Raw genomic sequence first — 20,059 nt, 5'->3', positions numbered from 1 at the left:
ATGTACTACTGCAACTGTTGTTGGAGGATCTCCAGCCACATTTTACTTGCACGTGATATCAATTATATTTATAGTTTGAGCATAGTAAATGTAGTGAAGAAAGCTGATGTTGTCCGCTCTCAAAAGATACAGTGTCTGGGATCTTAAAGGCTTGAAGATAAACAAGCGGCCACATAGCTGAGAGGTAACAAAGTCTGTATAGAAGAAGCACAACAGCCTGTGTGATCATGAGGTGTCAATGGGATCAGGTATCAGACATCAAAGACCCAGAACAAAAAATCATATCAATGTGAATGAGGGGGAGTGCAGAGTGGAGACCCAAAGCCCCTCTGTAGACAATTGAACATCCCCTTATAGAAGGGTCACAAGGAAGAGACGAGCCAGTCAGGGTGCAGTATAGCACCGATTAAACATACAACTTTTCTTTAGTTCTTTTATGCTTCCTCCTCCCCACTATCATGATCCTAATTCCACCTTACAGCTCCAGCTAGACTGGAGCATGTACATGAATACAGATAAGAGCTGGAAACAGAGGGAATCCAGGGCACATAAACCCCTCAGGACCAAAAAGATAGTTGTGATACCAGGTGGGTAAGGGGAAGGTGGGGGAGAAAGTGAGAACTGATCACAATGATCTACATATAACCTTCTCCTTAGGGGATGGACAACAGAAAAGTGGGTGAAGGGAGACATTGGTCAGTGTAAGACATGAAAAAATAATAATAATTTATAAATTATTAAGGGATCATGAGGGAGAGAGTGTGAAGGAGGGAGGGAAAAATGAGGAGGTGATACCAAGGGTTCAAGTAGAAAGATGTTTCGAAAACGATGATGGCAACAAATGTGCTTGATGCAATAGATGAATGTATGGATTGTGATAAGAGCTGTATGAGCCCCTGATAAAATGATTAAAAAAAGATAAAGAATTCACAAGGGCAGTATCACCAGAATTCCATTAGACTTTAGGTTAAATCTGCTTCTCTGAATTTGACTGAACACCCAATCAAAAAGTTGGTTACAGGGGGATTCTCTTTCAGAAAAAATGTTATTGCAGATGAGGGAGGGTGGAGACTTTGTGTGGTGTTTGCAATGTTTACGATGACAATGTGTGGAGGAATTATCTAATTTTAAAATAAATATAATTTAAAAATACAACTAAGGTGTGAGTGTAAATTTGGAATAGAGATCATTTATAAATCAGAGACTGTCCATAGAGATGTTCCTCTGCAGCATACTTTTGTCCATTTGGAGGGTGCAGGTCAGTGCCTCATGATCCTCCCCTACTTACAGGAGGCAGCTTGTCCCCGAGACTTAAGTTTCGACCCATTCAAAACATTCTTCTTGTTAAGAATCCACACAGCAAACACTCTCACTTACCAGCAGTGTATTCACAGAATGAACCACCACCTCAGCATGTGGTTTCAGGATGTTTAAGTGGAATCCTGGAGTCAGCAGGTGGCGGTGCTGGAACCACTTGGGCCCATGTAGATCCAGTAGCCCTTGACCTTGAGAAATAAAAGGCACAAACCCCATGCTGTTTTATTAGATGAGATGAAAGAGAGATGAGAAACACAGAGATCATTGACAGATCAGGGACACAGCAGTTTGTGATATAGTGAAATATCTGTGTAGTGCTGATACATTAGGATTGGGTGAGCTTTATGTTTAGACATGGGCATGGGTGTATTTAAGGGAAATATGGCCATGGTGATCAAGCTTTAAATATTCAACATGACATTTTGAAGTCTGATAAATATGGTACCAATCCTAAAATCAACAACTACCACTATCAAAGAGAAAAACATAGTAGATATTTTACTTTGATATGTGTGTGTGTGTGTGTGTGGGGGGGTGTTCTATTAACGAAACCAAATATTTACTTTAAAGGAATCCCTGACCAAAATTACCCCACTAGCAGCTTTTCTTCTTCTCAAAGTTGCAAATCCTTTCTTTTTTGTTTGAAGCCAAGTTTACAAAGTTTGAATTTCAAAAGATATGACTGACTGGAGGACCAGTGACCATCTTGTGAACGTTTATCCCTTGATCTCAGTAAAAGGAGAAAGAAAGTAGGTTCAGCCAATCATATTAAGAGTACCCAATGGGTGAATTTCTAAATTTCTCCTTCCTCTTCTCTTTATTTGCCTCAGTGTACCTAACTTCTTTGAGCTTTCTTTACCCTTGAGTCAGAATGTTTTCCCTATGTTCAAATTTCATTGTTTTTAATATTTTTTGTTATTTTTCATGTTGTATTCATAATTTTGGCAGCAAAATTGTGTTTATTTATTACAGATTTTGACTATGAATGCACTTTACTACTTCAAGGAAGAACCCCAAGCCAAAGACCAATACTAAAAGCATGTTGCTGGCTATTTTCTTAAGGATATATAAAAAGAATCAAATGCTACTGTGTAGGAAGACATCCATTCCTTGTCAGATACCACAAATTCTTCCAGATAAAGAATATGACCCATCTGCCATATTGAATTGCTATTTATTTCAGGACATGCCATTTCAAAATAAACCATGCCTGCAACAATAAGATTGCATTATAAAAGCACTTCACAACTCCATAAGCACCTAAGTTACTGGTATGTGGGCTAATGAGCACTTAAAAGCAATTCACTATTCAGATAAAAAAATCCAATTCCTCTCTGAATATTACAAAGTGACAATCAACAGATCGCGGAGGAAGGGTATGGGAATAAGGTTCCCAGTTAAAGGGTTTTGTTGCAAGGAGGAGATGAGAAAACAGGAAGATATTTGTGTTGTTTTCACCCATGTACTGTGTTAAATAATGCTTACAAAATAAATTTAGCAGGCTCAGAAAATTTCCCCCTGAAAACCACATATTTACAAATGTATTTATTAGCTTACATGCAACCTCATATAGTAAAGGTTAAAGGTAAAAGGGTGCACTCCAAGCATATATGTTTGCAGTGTTTTAAGGGAAATGCTGCCATGGTGACCAAGCTCTAAGGAGTCAACATGACATCCATCATGGGAATGGGACTTTAAAGAGAGAACAGAATGAAGAAAGTTTCCAGGAAGTTGTGTTCTGTTGACCTTTATCAAAGAAAAAGAAAAATTAATACAGACATCTTACTTTGATTTTAAGGTTTTCTTACAAAGCAAAACATTAAACATAAAAAAATCCCCAACCCAAAATTCAATCTGCCATCTGATTTCCTCACTCGACTTTTCTAATACTCCCTCGCCCTCCCTTCTTCAGTCTTCCCATTTGAAGCCAGGTGCACCTAATTTAAATACCCAAAGATATCAGAGTAGCTGGTGACTGGAGACTTAGGGACTACCTTGTCAGTTGATTTCAGTCAAAGGGAAGCATAAAGTTCAATTAATAAATTAATATTAATCATGTTAAAGTTAGCCAATGGTTGGCCTTCTGTTCTTCTCCCTCTTCTTCCCTTTATAAGTCTCATTGCAATTAGCGTATACCGCGTCTTTTTTTGTTTGTTTGGTGGGGGATTGAGGAGTCAGAATGGTTTCCTTATAAGCATCCAGAATAATTACCCAGAAGACATCTTATCTTTGATTCCTTTGAGTTCTGGTTAGTTTTAACACTTTAGAGTGCCATTTTGCATTTGTTCTGGGTAACTTTCAGTCTAGACCTATTTTACTCTTACTATTTTTTAATTCAAATTTGAATTTCTTCAGAATGCTTTACTGTGGGAATGAGGAACATCTCCAGGCAAAAGCTGAAATACAGTTTATTCAGGCTGTACCTCTTATTCATGGAGAGAGAATACCAGTACATACCAATCCATGGACTCAAGAACTGGGACTTGGGATCTGCAGAAAACAAACAATATTAGAAGGAAATTACTGCTGAGGGTTTGCATTGGCCTGTAGTCAGGGGTCCTGGTGGTGCTGGTGGGTAAGCATTTGAGCGCAAACCACAATGCTGGCCATTCAAACCTACCAGCTGCTCCAAGGGACAAAGCTATCTGCTCCCCAAAGTCTCCTGTAGGTTTGTTATGTGTCTGAATCAACTCAGTGGCAGTGGGTCTGGTTCCTGTGTGACTACAAACAGTGGGTTACTAGTTGGGTTGCTAGCTGCAAGGTTAGAAGTTCAAAACCACCAGCCACTATACAAGAGAAAGATTCACCACCTCAGAAACTTAAAAGAGCATTTTGAAACTCCTGTAGAGTCACTATAAATAAAAATCCACTCAATGGCAATGAACTTGTCTTTGGAAATATTAATAGTAAGCAAAAGACAGTCCAGTGTTCACTCCCAGCAGCTCCTGACAAGCCTGGGCAACCATACACTGTGGTCTAGGGAACAGAGAACAGCAAGCCCCTTAAAGCAGACAGGCAAACAAACCCAGATTCCTCCTGCGTTTACATCCCCCAACAGAAATAGAGGTCTCCCGATGGTTGGAACTGTTCACTTTCGTTGTTAGTTGCCATTGAGTTGATTACGAATCACGGCGATCCTGCATGTTACTGAGCAGAATGGCTCCATAGGCATTTTTGCTGTCATCTTCATGGAAGTTGATCACCAGACCTTTGCTTTGGTGGGAGTAATGGGTGGGTTTGAACCGCAACCTTTAGGTTAGCAGTGAGATGCAAACCATTGGACAACCCAGTGACCTTTGGGGCAGAAAATATATACTATCCTTTTTGGAAAGCAGATTAACTACTCAAGTAGGCCAACTGGCACTAGAGAGTAAGGTACAAATGCTTCTTGGAGGTCTTAAGAAATCAAACCTGTACCTTTTACAACTCTTGTTCTTCAGAGGTAGACAGGAAACCAATGAGAGCCAGAGGACTGGGAGAATAGAGATGTTCAGGGAAAGGCCATATTAAAATTGTTGTGGTTTATTAAGGGCAATAGAAACACTATGTCATGAAATAAATATTAAACCAAAGTTTTTAAGCCACTGTATGACATAATATACCATGGAAAAGGATTGGTTGAGGGAGTTAGAGGTTTAATACCCCAAAAGGGAATATAACAGAGAAATATGCAAAAAAGAAAAACAAAATGTGGACTATAATCAAGATGTTAGATTAACAAATTAACAATCTAGCATTCAGTTTTACATACTAAACCAGCAGCGAGCTACTCTTTTTTCTTAAACAGTTTAATAGAACTATAATTAACTGAAATAATCAATATTTCAGTCATATTAAGAAAGGCTGCACAATCATCACCATGATCAACTTTAGAACATTTTCTTCCTGTTGTACCCATTGTGGTTGATTCCCTTTCCCTGCCAGTCTATCTCTTCACTGCCTCAGGAGATTATTAACAGGAGAGCTACCGTTGATGTTCCCTGAAGATAAACGCTCAAGAAAGGAGATAAGAATGGGGGCTTGTTGCTGTTGCCAAATTCACAAAACCAAGAAATCTGGTGATGGCTATCTGGACTTTAAGGGGGTGTGCTGAACAAGACCAGTAATTGAGGAAGATGTGGGCATCATCTTTAGGTTGTTTTTTTTGGGAAATCTCACCATGCTTTCATCAATGGTTTTTAAAGAGCTGATATTAATATTGGCTTTGGGAACATTTGATTCCTTCCTGTGTGTTTCATGTATACAGCTCTTAGGAGGATTCGATCGATCCTTTTCTTACCTGTTCTGCTGAGAAGGATCTTTGCATAGTCTGGGTCATAGATATAGAGAAATGCCTGAAATGGCCCAACCCAGCGAGGGAAGGCACAAGGATATTTTTCTATAATTTCTGAAAGCTTCTCTATTTCATCATCCTGAAGTAACTGCAGTGGGAAGAAAAGAAAGTTAGAGAAGTTCATCATTCCAGAAAAACATGCCCTCTTACAAACACATGCGGAGTTTGGAACCTGGATATGGTTACCTATGGAGAGAGACTTGAATCCTTTTCTGGAAGTGGATACACATGCTTTCTCTGGGATTCCAAAGTTTAGGATATAATTTCCTAATAAGGCTGGTGTATTTATCTTTTATTATGAGCATAACTGTACTCTAGATCTAAGGCAACATTGAATGACACACACCGTGCACTGTTTTCCCATCAGAGAGGGTGAAGTGGACTGAGTCATTACTTTCCCTTTTTTTTGAAAATCAAGTTATTGGGGGCTCATACAATTCTTATCACAATCCATACATACATCCACTGTGTCAAGAACATATATACATTTGTTGCCCTCATCATTCTAAAAACATTTGCCTTCTACTTGAGCCCTTAATATCTGCTGCTCATTTTCCCTCTCCCTCCCCACAGCCACCTACCTTACCTACCTTCATCATTCATAAATTATGATTATTTTGTCATATGTTACACTCTCCGACATCTCCCCCAGCCTTCTTCTCTGCTGTCCCTCCCCCAGGGAGGAGGCTATACGTAGATTCTTGTAATCAGTTCCCCCTTTCTATCCCACATTCTCTCCACACTCCAGGCATCGCCACTCTGGTCCTGAAGGAGTCATCTGTCCTGGATTCCCTGTGTTTTCAGTTGCTATCTGTACCTATGTACATCCTCTGGTCTAGCCAGATTTGTAAGGTAGAATTGGGATCATGATAGTGGGGAGGAGGAAGCATTTAAGAACTAGAGGAAAGTTATATGTTTCATCGTTGCTACCCTGCACCCTGACTGGCTCATCTCTTCCCTACAACCCTTCAGTAAGGGGGTGTTCGGTTGGCTACTGATGGGTTTTGAGACTCCATTCTGCAGTCACCCACATTTACAATGATATGATTTTTTTGTTCCTTGATGCTTAATACATGATCCCTTCGACAGCTCGTGGTCACACAGGCTGGTGTGTTTCTTCCATGTGGGCTTTGTTGCTTCTGAACTAGATGGCCACTTGTTTATCTTCGAGCTTTTAAGAACCCAGACGCTATATCTTTTGATAGCCAGGCACCATCAGCTTTCTTTACCACATTTGCTTATGCACATGTATGTCTTCATTGATCGTATCAGGGAGGTGGACACCCATTGATATGATTTTAGTTCTTTGATATTTGATAACTGGTCCCTTCTACACCTCGTGGTCAGACAGGCTGGTGTGCTTCTTCCATGTGGGCTTTGATGCTTCTCAGCTAGATGGCTGCTTGTTTATCTTCAAGTCTTTCATACCCCAGATGCTATATCTTTTGATTGCCGGGCACTGTCAGCTTTCTTCACCACATTTGCTTATGTACAAATTTTTCTTCAGCAGTTGTGTTGGGAAGGTGTGCATCCTGGCATGCCAGTTTAGTAGAATGTGTTCTTTCATTGGGTAAGTACTTGAGTGGAGGCCAATATCCATCTGCTGCCTTAATACTAAACCTATAAATATATGCACATAGATCTGTTTCCCACACTCTTATATAAATATGTTTACATATGTACATTTCAACCTTTAGACCACTATAAATACCCCTTGTCACCTATTTCTTTCCTCTATTTCCTTTTACTTTCCTCTTGTCCCACTATCATGCTCAGCTTTCATTTGGGTTTCTGTAATTTCTCTTGGTTACCTTCCCCTTGCTGAATCCCTACCATGCCTCTCATACCCTCCTTGCTACTGATTTTGTATCACATATTGCTCCCCTCTCCCTGGGTTGGTCAGACCACCTCCTTACCCCCTCCTCCCCCTCTCCCATGTCCCCCCGGAACCATTGGTCCCATTGTCTATTCATCCAGTCTATCTTATCTAGATAGATCTGTAGAGATAATAATATGCACCAAAAATCAAGTCATAGAAAAATAGATGATGACTGAGAACACAGGGATGACAACTAAAAAGGAAACCAATTACCCATATAAGAATAAATTAATTAAAAGAAAAAATTTTTCAAAAGAAAGAAAAACCTGTAAATAGATCAAGGTCTGATTTTTGATCTCTATGTGTGTCCTTCAGTCAGGTCCCATGAGGGACCATACTTTGGCCCCAGAGTCTGTTCTTTGTACTCCCTCGAGGGCTCCCTGCTCTGCTCCCATGGTTGCTCTGCCACACACTTTTAGTGGTTTGCCTCAGTGTCACAGGGTCAGTCTGGGCCAGTCCTGGCCCTGAGTCTCCAGTGTTGACCCCCTTAGGGCCCTGGGCCAACAAGGGATGGAGTTTCTTGTAGTGGGGTCAGCCATATTGTCCACTCTGTCCATTGGCTGTTCAGAGCGGGGATATCATCCTCCAGGTCTGATGGGCCAGGATGTGCTCTGCTCTCTCTTCCTCCCCCTCATTTGCTCCCATTTGCTCTGATCAGACATGCCCCAATCCCCTAGCTGCAGCTTCAGTTCCGTCCTCTCAAGTAAATTCTTCTGGGGTGAGGGACAGTTGTCCATGTAGCTGGTATGTGGGCCGAGCCCTCAGGCCCCTCCACTGGCTCCCCACTCCTTGTCGGCACACTGCATTCGTCTGGCACTGGATCTGGTCCTGCTTTCCCTGTGGAGACACAGACAATACCTTCCCCCTGGGTGGGTCAGTGCCCTATTCCCTCATCACACATCTTTTTTGTCTTTCCCCTTTCGTCTCTCTACCATTTTAGTTGGCTACCATATGTACCCCTGGATTTGGTCTGGCCCCTGTCATACTACCTGGACCTAACCCCTGGATTGTTTGTATACAGTAGTTTTTTCCCTGTGCCCCTTTTGCACTTATCATACGTGTGTGTGTGTGTGTGTGTGTGTGTGTCTGTGTATAAACTTACCTCAGCGGACTCATGTTATACTTGTCCTTTTGTGCTTGGCTTCACTTAGCATGATTTTCTCCAGTTCTTCCCATGCGGCGATATGCTTTATGTATTTATCATTGCTTTTTGGCGATGCATAGTACTCCATTGTATGTATGTACCACAGTTTTTTAATCCATTCGTCTGTGATGGAAATTTGGGTTGTTTCCAACTCCTTGTGATTGTGAACTGTGCCGCAATGAACATTGGAGCACAGATGTCTGGCTGTGGTTTGTTTCTTGCCTCTTCTGGGTATATGCCCAGTAGGGGGAATTGCTGGGTCGTATGGTAACTCAATTTCTATCTGTTTGAGAAATTGCCAAATCGATTTCCATAGTGGCTGCACATACCTACAGGTCCACCAGCAGTGGATGATAATTCCTATCTCACCACAGCCCCTCCAACACTTGTTGCTTTCTGATTTTTTGAATTGGGCTATCTTTGAGGGTGTCAGGTGGTATCTCATAGTTCTTTGGATTTGCATTTTTCTTATGACTAATGATCAGGAACATTTTCTCATATGTCTATTGGCCATTCGGATTTCAAATTCTGTGAAACTTCTGTCTGGTCCTTTGCCCACCTCCTCAGTGGACAATTAGTTTTTCTCTTATTTTAAGCTTGCAAAGTATTGTGAATTTTAGTAATAAGGCCTTTGCCTGATGTGTCATTGCTAAAGATGTTTTCCCAGACTGTGGACTCTCTTATTACTCTCTTGGTGAATTCTTTTGATGTACACAGGTGTCTTATCTTCTGTATATCCCACTTGTTTATTAGTGACTCCTCTGTATTTGTATCCTTCCCTATTTCTGATAGCCTATGTATTCCTTGTGCTAAGGTTCTCAGGTTTGTTCCAATTCCCTCACTGATGTCCCTAATTGTTTGAGGTTTTATCTCAAGGCATGTAAACCACCTCGAGTTTATTCTTGTGCATGGAGTCAGGTAAGGGTCTTGCTTCATTTTTCTGCAGGTATATATCCATTTTTTTCCAGCATTATTTATTTATTTTTGAGACAGTGAGTGAGGAGAGAGTGAGTGAGTGAGTAAGCAGAGAGTGAGTGAGTGAGTAGAGAGTGAGTAGAGATTGAGTGAGTGAGTGAGGAGAGAGTGTGAGTGAGTGAGGAGTGAGTGAGTCTCCAGCATAATTTATTGAAGATGGCATCTGCTTCCCATTTAATATTTTTGAGCCCTTATCAAAGATCAGTTGCCTGTATACTGATGTTTTAAATTTCTGTGTCTTCAGCTCTTTCCCATTGGTCTGAATGTCTGTCACTATGCCAGTACCATACTGTTTTGACTACTGTGACTGTATAGTAGTATGTCCTAAGATCAGGTAGAGCAAGTTCTCCCACTTTGTCCTTCTTCTTGAGGAGTTCTGTGCTAATTCTGGGGTTCTTCCCTCTCCATATGAAGTTGGTAATTTGTTTTTCCAGTTCTTTGTAGAAGGATGGCGATATTCTTATTGGAATAGCATTGAACTTATATAGTGCCTTGGGCAGAACTGACATCTTTACTATAATCAGTCTGCCAATCCATGAGCATGGAATATTCTTCCATTTGTTAAGTTTACTCTTGATTTATTGAAGTAGTGTTTTATAATTTTCCTCATACAAATCTTTTTTTTTTAAGTCAGGTATATACCTAGGTATTTCTATTTGTGCTTGGCAATTGTAAAAGGTACATGTTTTTTAATTGTCTCTTCTGTGGTCTTGTCTGATGTGTAGAGCAGCCCAATAGACTTCTGTTTGTTGATTTTGTATCCTGCCACGTTGCCATATTCCTCTATTGCTTCCAACACTCCACTTGTGAAGTTTAAGCGATATTCAACATATGGAATCATATCATCTGTGAATAATGATAATTTCGCCTCTTCCTTCCCCAGCTGAATACCTTTAATATCTTTCCTTTGACTTATGTTATTAGCTAGGACCTCCAGTATGATGTTAAATAGGAGTGGGGACAAGGGGCATCCTTGTCTGGTCCCCCTTTCCAGTGGAATTGTTTTTGTCTTTTCTCCATTAACTACCACATTAACTGTTGATTTTTCATATATGGCTTGTATAATATTGAATAATTTCCCTTCTATTCCTATCTTTCCCAAGTGTCTTAAATAGAAATGTGTGTTGGATGTTGTAGAATGCTTTTTCCGTATCTATCGATAGTATCATGTGGTTTTTAAAATCATTTTTCCTGCCAATGTGGTGAATAATGCTGATGGTCTTTCATATGTTGTACCATCCCTGCATCCCTGGTATGAAGCCCACTTGGTCGTGGTGAATTAATTTTTTAATATGCTGTTTAATTCTATTGGCCAGGATTTTGTTAAGGATTTTTGCATCGATGTTCGTTAGGGATATTGGTCTATAGTTCTCGATTCTTGTGGCATCTTTGTCCACTTTAGGTATCAAAGTTATATTAGCTTCATAGAAAGAGTCTGGGAGTTTTGTGTCTTTTTCTATGTTCTGGAAGAGTTTGTATAGGATTGGTGTCAGTTCTTCCCTGAATGCTTGGTAGAATTCTCCTGTGGAACCATCCTTGTCTATTTCTTCCTTTGCTATGGGTCTGTTGAGGTTGTTGACATCCATCTGGGATAGTCTGGGGAGGGATTGTGTTTCCAAATATTTGTCCATGTCTTCCAAATTGTTGAATTCATTAGAATATAGACCTTCATAGTACTGTGTAATTATTCTTTTGATTTCATTATGATCCGTTGTAATGTCCCCTGTTTCATCCCTCTTCCTTGCAAATGTCGTTTGTTCCTTCTTTTCTTTGGTTAGGTTTGCCAGAGGTCTTATCAATTCTGTTAATTCTTTCCAAGAACAAACCTTTAGCGGCATTAATTTTTTTACATAGTTTTCTCTCTCCCGTATCTCGGTTCAGATTTTTATTATATCTATCATCTTGCTATTAGTAGGGTTGTTCTGTTGACTCTGCTCTAATTGGTGTAAGTTTTGTGTCAGCATATCATCCACGAGTCTCTCTTCTTTTTAAAATGTGTGCATTTATTGCTATCAGCTTTCCTCTGATAAATGCCTTTGCTGTATCCCACAGGTTTTGGTACATTGTATTTTCGTTCTCATTGATTTCTAGAAACTTCTTGATTTCATCTCTGATCTGGGTCAATACCCACTCCTTTTGCAATAGGAAATTGTTCATCCTCCAATTGTTTGCCCTTGTTTTCTTCACCATCTTTCCAGCTTTATGGTGCAATGATTGGAGACCGATGTCTGTATAACCTCTATGTGCTTGAATTTACTCAAGTTTGACTTGTGTCCCAGCATGTGCTCTATTTTCAAATATGTGCCACATGGGCTTGAAAAGAATGTGTATTTTTTTTTGCATGTGGGTGGAAAGTTCTGAAAATATCTATTAAGTCAAGTCGTCCAATGTGCTATTTAGATCTGTAGCCTCCTTATTGAGTTTATTTCCCAATGATCTGTCGTTTTCAGAGAGTGGTGTATTAAACTCACCAACTATAATTGTTGAGCCTGTGATCTCTTTTTTCATCTTTTAGAGTATTTGGTTTACGAATTTCGCAGGTCTCTTTTCTCATTAGGTGCCTGTATGTTTATTATGCTCACTGGTTTTTTGTCTATTGTTCCCTTGAGCATTATATTGTGCCCCTCCTTGTCTCTTGTTATGGCCTGTATCTTGAGGTCAATTTGGTCAGATATTAAGATCGCTACCCCTGCTTTTTTTTCATCACTATTTGTTTGGTATATTTTCCCCCAGCCTTTAATTCTCAACCTGGTTTTGTCTGTAAGCTTGAGATGAGTCTCCTGGAAGCAGCAGATCAATGGGTTATGTTTCCTGAGCTAGTCGGTTAGCCTCTTCCCTTCAATGCCTGCGTTTAGGCCATTGACATTCAGTGTTATTATATCCATCTGTGAACTCTTTGATGTCATCTTGCAACTTTAGTGATGGGTATATTCTTATCTACCTATCTTATCGGCTTATTTTGTGTGTGTGGTTTATGTTTGCCTTCTTTCCACTATTGATCTGATGCTATCTTGGGGGGTTCTTTCCTCTTTGTCACACTATGGGTGGAGTTGTTCTATGTGATGGTCTCTTATTTGCCCTCGGTGAGCGTTGATCTTCTGCCCATACTGGATCGGCAAAGATCTTTTGTAGAACTGGGTTTCTTTTTATGTATTATTTGAGGTTGTCCCTGTCTGGGAAGACTCTTACTTCTCCATCTATCTTAATAGATAATTTTCTGGGTAAAGTATTCTTGGGGTTGCGTTGTTTTCCTTCAATTATTGGAATATGTTACTCCCTTCCCTCCTCTTCTTCATCGTTTCTTCTGATAGATCTGAAATACTCTTATTGGGGTACCTTTATACGTGACTGTTTACTTTTCCTTAGCTGCTTTTATGATCTCCCTTTTCTCATAGTTGTATAATTTGACAATTATGTGTCTTGGTGACTTCTTCTTGGGATTCAGTCTGGCTGTTGTTCTCAAAACCTCTTGAATAGTTGCCTGAATTTCATTTATTAAGCTGCGGAAGTTTTCCGCTAAGAATTCCCTCGCTTTTTTCGCTGTTGACTTCTTTGTTGTGTCTTGTTCTGGTAGTGCAATTATTCTAATATTGATTCTTTTCATAGCATCAGACATGGCTCTCAAGTTTTCTTCAGCTTCTTTGGTTGTCTTATTTGACTGCTTTTCCCGTTTGCTGAGGTCTGCTTGGTTGTCTTCTAGGTCACCGGTGTGATTCTCTGTCTCCTCAAGCCTATTCTCAAGGTCTGTCAATCTGTCACTGGATTTTGTTATTTCGTCCCTTAACTATTGTATTTCCCTTTGGTGCATTGCCTTTAGCTCTTCTATCATTTCATCCTTTTTCTGCATTGCTTCCCTCATATCCTTCATGACTTCAAGCAGCATTTAGAAATTTTCTTTTTGTGGCAGGTCAATATCTGCTTCTTCTATGCCCATCATTAGGTTCATGACTTCTTCTGGCATTGCCTTCTGTTTCTCTTGCTATCTCATTGAAGCTGGTAGAATTGGTGGCTGTTTATGAGTTGTTTTAGAGGAGCCTGGAGCCATCTTCCCGAGTCAAAGAGCCCTGGGCTCTCATTTGGGGGATTTGTATGAGTACTTCTATGAACTACCTGCCAATAGCTGTTCTGAGGAGTTAGGCTATCGCTATCTCTTCCTGTGGCTTCACTCTTATCCTTGCCATCCATAATTCCGTTAATTGGAATGTGTGTTGGATATTTCTCTCACGTGACACTGGCCAGGTTGTTGTGCACCCATGAGGGCGTCGCTTCCCTGGCCTATTTCTAAGTAGACGTCACATATCTTGGAGCACCTCGGCTGCCCTGTGGTATTTTTATCTGCAACTGTAGTGCTGAGGAGGGCATGCAGGTATACCCTCCTTGGTGTAGAGCTCTGTAGTTGACAGAGGAATTACCCTAGACAGAGAGATCACATTGGAGGTTGGGTGGATGTTTCCGCAGTATTGTGGAGCCCCATAAATGGTGGCCAGTTGTTTACCCCAGTCACTTGTAGGGCCTCAGGGTTTAGGCTAGGGATGCCCCCACTTTTTGTAGGGAAGAACCCCCTGATGCTTGGTTTGTGGAAGAGGACTGACGTGAATTCCCCAGCTTCTTGCCAAGCCAATAAATGCGGGTGGGAGCTCCCCCAGTTGGGCCATCAGAGTTATCCTAGGCAGAGGGGACTTTCCTGGAGGCCGCTAGTGTCTTGTTCCAGGAAAGAGAGTGAAAGGAGAGGACAAAGAGAGAAAGAGGAAGACACAGAAAGGGGCAATAATGCCAAACAAATTGACATCCACTCACCCATGCACAACTAAAATGCACCCAGTAAACAAAGGTGAAAACAGTAAAAAAAGAGAAAGAAATAAAGAAAGAAAAGAAAACAACTAAAAAGAAGAACTAAATCTGCTGAGGCTGTGGTAGGAAATTGAGAAGAGCTAGAAGGAGAGGAAAAAAGAAGAAAATGTGAAAGAGGAACACAGTGAAAGAAAAAAAGAGAAGAGAAAAGGAAGGAGAGAGAATTCTAAAAATAGTTAAAGAAATAGGTGACCCCATGCTGTGCTGTGTGTAGCACTGATTTGTCCTGTGTGCAGCACTGTCTTAGGAGTCAGGCTGCCCACTGGGTGGAGAGGGTTGCCCTAGGCTGAGTGGAGGGGTCTGGAAAACAGCAGTGGCATGTGAAAGGAATGAGAGGGACCAGAGAGAATCATACAAGCAGAGAGGGAAGCAAAGAGAACAAAGACAGAACGAGGAAAGAAAGAAAAAGAGAATAAAGAGAAAGAAGGGGGGAAAACCCCAACCGAGTTAACTAAGATTGGCTCTGCTGGTAAAGAGTGAGGAGAGAGAGAAGGAGGAAATAAAAAATAAAGAGATAGCTGATCCCTGATTGCTTGAATGTGGGATCCAGAGGGGTTAGATAGTGCCCCCAAAATGGCAGGTTGGTGTGCTCTCTTAATGCCGGGACCCAGTGATGCTGGGCAGAATTGCCCTAATTGACGAGATCGCTTTAGAGGTCTGATGGAGGTTTCCTCAGCAGCACAGCATGGTGTAGATGTTTGTCCCAGCTGCCTTGTGTGGTGCCCAGCACTCCCACGGAAGGCAGGCTGGAGTTCCTCCTGCTATTTGGGTTGATTTGCCCTAAGTGGAGGGTAGTGACCTGGAATCCAGTAGTGGCATATGATAGGAGAGAGTGGGAGAGAAGAGGAGAAACAGGGAAAAGAGGAAAAAAAGGAAAAAAGAAGGAGATAAAATTAAACCCCAACACAAACCTGAGCTAGTTGAGACTGACTGCGGTGGAAAAGATAGAAGGACTAGTGAATAAAGGGGAAGAAATATAGTAGTAGGTAAGGAGATAATGGAGACTTGATCACCTGTCTGTGAAGCTGGAGGAGTTCCAACTCTTCCTCAAGGTAGCGGGGTGGTGTACCTGTTTTTTGTAGGGTTCCACAGATACTGTGTGGGATTACTTCAAAAGCAAGATTGCACCCGTGGCCAGGCGTCACTTGGGTGCTGGAGTTCGCTTGAGTCATCACTTTCTTATGTATCATCTACCAACATCATATATTTAGATTAGGAGTGGGGTCTAGAGGTTGAAAAATGTATTTCCCATGTGGGAATCTAGTAGATCAAACATGACAATACTAACATTCAACTTACTATTTTGTCTCTCTTGCTCATGCTGTTAGGTGTCATTGAGTCAGTTCTGACCCATAGCGATCCTGTGCACAGCAGAATGAAACACTTTAAGGTCCTATGGTATCCTACAATTGTCATTCCTGTCACTTTATCAATACATCTCACCGAGGGCCTTCTTCTTTTTCATTGCCCCTCCATTTTATCAAGCATGATATTCTTCTCCAGGGATTGGTCCCTCCTGATAACATGTCCAAAGTGCCTAACACAAAAACTGCCATCCTTGACCCCAAGAAGCACTCTTCCAAGAGAGATTTGTTTGTCCTATTGGCAATACTTTCAATATTCTTTTCCAGCACCACAATTCAAATACATCAACTTCTCTTTGGTTTTCCATATTCAAAGTACAACTTTCACATACATATGAGGCAACAGAAAATATCATGGCTTGGGACAGGCACACCTTAGTTCTCAACATAACATCCAAGTTTTACAATATTCTAAAGAGATCGAGTGCAGCAGATTTACCCAATGCAATGTCATTTGATCTCTTCAGTACTGCTTCCATGAGCATTGATTGTGGATCCCAGCAACACAAAATCCTTGACAACTTTAATCTTTTCTCCATTGATCATGATGTTACCTATTGTTCCAGTTGTGAGGATTTGTTTCCTTACATTGAGTCATAATCCATCCTGAAGGCTGAAATCTTTGATTGTCATCAGCAAGTGTGTGATAGTTATATAATCTTGTGTCAATTTGAGACTATTAAGAGTGAAGTGGGGCTTCTGGGAAGATGGCGACAGAGTAACACATACCATAGGGACTCCACAGAATTCAGCCCAGGAGAGTTGCTTAGAGGGAAAGTCAACACTGCTCTAACCCAGGAGGAGCATCATAAAGATAAGTAGGCACAGACTCACGGCGTTTTGAGGGGCAGGGGGCTTTTGGCTTACCTTAGTGGAGGCTAGATGGGGCTTCACCTAGGCCCCACCACTGTCTCTGCCGGAGGCAGGACCATTTGGAGCCGGTAGAGGGGCTTGGTGTCAACACAGCCACAGTTTGCCATCACAGGCTTTGGGGCAGGGACTGGACCCTTGCAGCTCCACAGGCAGGTATCGGGTTCAGCTACATTGTTGCTTTAGTTTCTAACTCTTCTCTCAATCCCCCCAGTGTTGGAGGGCTGCTCAGGAGCTTTTTTTCAACACAGCAGCAGCTTGCCGCTGCCACATGGGGGCAGGGACTAAACCCTTGCAGAGATTGGGACTCTGCTACATTGTTGCATTTGTTTCCATATCTTCACAATATCCCCGCATAGGCTCAACAGGCTTACTTTTTAATTTTTTCCTCCTCTTTTTCTCTTTCTTGTTCTCTCACACTCCACTGCTAACCTCCAGACCACTCCCCTTAGCCTAGGGCATTTATGCCTGTTCCATACCCAGCTAGGTGAGCTCCACCCTGTGTAGCTAGCCCAAGGCTGGTAAAAGCACTGCTGACCTCCACTAGGGGATACTCTGCTCAACTTCTTACTGGGGAATTCCTGCCTGTGTACCTGGGTTCCTAAGGTAGCTTGGCCAACACTGGTGAACGCTCCGAGCTGCTGCAGGAATCGCTACCCAACCTCTGTAACACCAAAGCAGGCAACCTACCAGCCATCGGGGGCACTCCCCTGAGAGAGAAGTCACAGGAGGATAAAGTGCTAGGTTAATTCCATAGAGAAATTAGCTGTAGGCAGTTTGAAGTAGCATTCCTACAAGTCTCCCCGAGAGAGCCAGTGCTCTTTGACTCCCTGGAAAGCAGCTCCTGGCTCCTCTAAAACAACACAACACAAACAGCCATTAGCCCAATGACCTCAACAAAAAAAATGGGAGAAACAAAAGGCAATGGCCGAAGAGGTCCTGAACATAATGACATACATAGAAGAAGCTGACATTTAGCTGCCATAGAAAGAAATTTTCAGAATGCTGCTTGGATTCATACAGGGTATGAGGGAAACAATACAGAAAAAGGATGAAATGATAGAGGAGATAAAGGTCTATGCATCAAAGGGAAGTACAGGAGCTTAGGGAGGAGATAAAAAAACCAGTAGCAGAAACACAGACCTAAAGAATCAACTGGAGGAAGCAGAGAACCGCATCAGTGCCTTGGAGGACAGCCAAGCAGACTTTAACAAACACGAACAAAAATCTAATAAGATCATCAGAGAAGCTGAAGAAAACTTAAGGGCTATGTCTGATGCTATGAAGAGGAATAACATTAGAATTATTGGATTACCGGAGGGAGACACAACAAAGAATCATCTGCAACAATAGTGAGAGAATTCTTGGAGGAAATCTTCCCCAGCTTAATGAGTGAAAACCAGGCAACCATTCAGGAGGATGAAAGAACACCAGATAAACTGAATCCCAAGAAGAAGTCACCAAGGCACATAATAGTTAAACTATCCAACTTTGAGGAAAAGGAGAAAGTCATGAGAGAAGCTAGGGGGCAAAAAAAGCAGTCACATATAAAGGTTCCCAAATAAGAATATGCTCAGACCTATCCGCAGAAACTATGAAGAAGAGGAGAGAGTATAGTAACATACTCCAAAAATTGAAGGAAAACAATGCAAACCCAAGGATACTCTATGCAGACAAATGATTGATCAAGATAGATGGAGATATCGACACCTTCAGGACCTGGGGTGTGAGGGGCGATGCTGGGAGAGTGGAGGGTGAGTGGGTTGGAAAGGGGGAACTGATTACAAGGATCCACATGTGACTTCCTCCCTGGGAGATGGACGGCAGAGAAGGGGGGGAAGGGAGACTCTGGATAGGGAAAGATATGACAAAATAACAATCTATAAATTATCAAGGGCTCATGAGGGACGGGGGACTGGGGAGGGAGGGAATTAAAAAAAAAAGAGGACCTGATGCAAAGGACTTAAGTGGAGAGCAAATGCGTTGAAAATAATTAGGGCAAAGAATGTACGGATGTGCTTTATACAATTGATGTATGTATATGTATGGATTGTGATAAGAGTCGTATGAGCCCCTAATAAAATGTTTAAAAAAAAGATAGATGGAGAAGTAAGGGTCTCCCGAGACAAGGACAAACTCAAAGAATATGTTAGAAGAAACCTAGCCCTACAAAAGATCCTTGCATACCCAGTAAGGTCAGAAGAACAATACTCACCAAGCATAAATAAGAGACTACCACATAGAGAACCCTCACCCAGAGGGCAACAAAGAGAAAACAGATCCCAAAATATCTTTGGCTTAAGGATAGAAAGATGTCAAAGTCTGCTGTGGTAAGCTTTAATAAAAAAAACAAAAGGGACATAGGGAAAAACTACTGAATACAAACATTCCTGGGGTGAGGATCAGGTAATATGGCAGGGACTAGACCAAATACAGGGATACACATGGTAGACCACTAAAAAGGAGGTGGAGTAAGGAAAAAAACAATAAAGAAATGGGTAGCGGGGGCACAGGGCACTAACCCACCCAAGGGGAATGTATTGTTTATATCTCCACAGGGAAATAGAGACCAGACTTCAACACAGTGCTCCAAGATGTGAATGCAACATGCTGGTGTGGAGTAGGGAGCCAGTGGAGAGGACTGGGGGGAGGGGGCGGCGGCCCCAACCCCAACTACTATGTGGAAACCTGTCCCTCCCCCCAGAAGAATTTATTTCAAAGGACAGCATTGAATCTGCAGCTCTGGGAGAGGGGTATGTCTGATCCGAGCAGACCAAGGGGAAGGAGGAGAGAGTGTAGCACATCCTGGCCCACCAGGCCATGAGGTCGATGTTTCCAGTTGGAGTGGCCAGTCATGGTGGGCCCCACTGTGAGACATGATGCACCTTACTGAATCTTGGCCCTATAGGGGATAGCACCGGAGACACAATGTGGGAATTACACCTGGTTTGATCCTGTCACACAGAGGCAAAACATTAAAGGGGTGCAACATAACAGCAAGGGAATGGAGTGGCAAGGTCCCCAGGGAATGCTGAAGGTAGACTTTGGGATCAGGGCATGGTGTGCCCAACAGACTGGACTAGAAAACACTCCTAAAGGCCAACAAACAGTCCTTGAGCTAACTACAAGCATTTCTTTCTTGTGTTTTGTTTTGTTTTCTGCCATTGGTTTGTTGTTGTTGTTTTGTTGTATATTGTTGCTTGGTTTTGCTCTGTCTTGTTTTTGTGCATGTTATTATCTCTGCAGGTCTGTCTAAATAAGATAGGCTGGATGAAATATCTGGAGGAGAAAACAAAGGGACTGACAGTTCTGGGGGGACATGGGAG

General features: G+C 41.8%; 1 protein-coding gene across 1 annotated transcript in view; it reads right to left on the bottom strand.

Annotated features, from left to right (window-relative positions):
- Positions 1 to 20,059, bottom strand: part of CYP4X1 (cytochrome P450 family 4 subfamily X member 1) — a 56,349-nt gene that overhangs the window by 29,151 nt on the left and 7,139 nt on the right. Inside the window, exons 2-4 of the mRNA XM_075555781.1 lie at positions 5,597 to 5,738; positions 3,775 to 3,807; positions 1,378 to 1,505 (exon numbers count right to left, since the gene is read on the bottom strand). Coding sequence (XP_075411896.1) covers positions 1,378 to 1,505; positions 3,775 to 3,807; positions 5,597 to 5,738 — 303 coding nt within the window. The remainder of the gene's footprint in view (positions 1 to 1,377; positions 1,506 to 3,774; positions 3,808 to 5,596; positions 5,739 to 20,059) is intronic.

Source organism: Tenrec ecaudatus, chromosome 1 (genome assembly GCF_050624435.1).
Source record: "Tenrec ecaudatus isolate mTenEca1 chromosome 1, mTenEca1.hap1, whole genome shotgun sequence".
Taxonomy (NCBI): Eukaryota; Metazoa; Chordata; class Mammalia; order Afrosoricida; family Tenrecidae; genus Tenrec; species Tenrec ecaudatus.
Note: the sequence above shows the minus strand (reverse complement) of the source record. Positions and strands in the feature narration are given on the sequence as shown.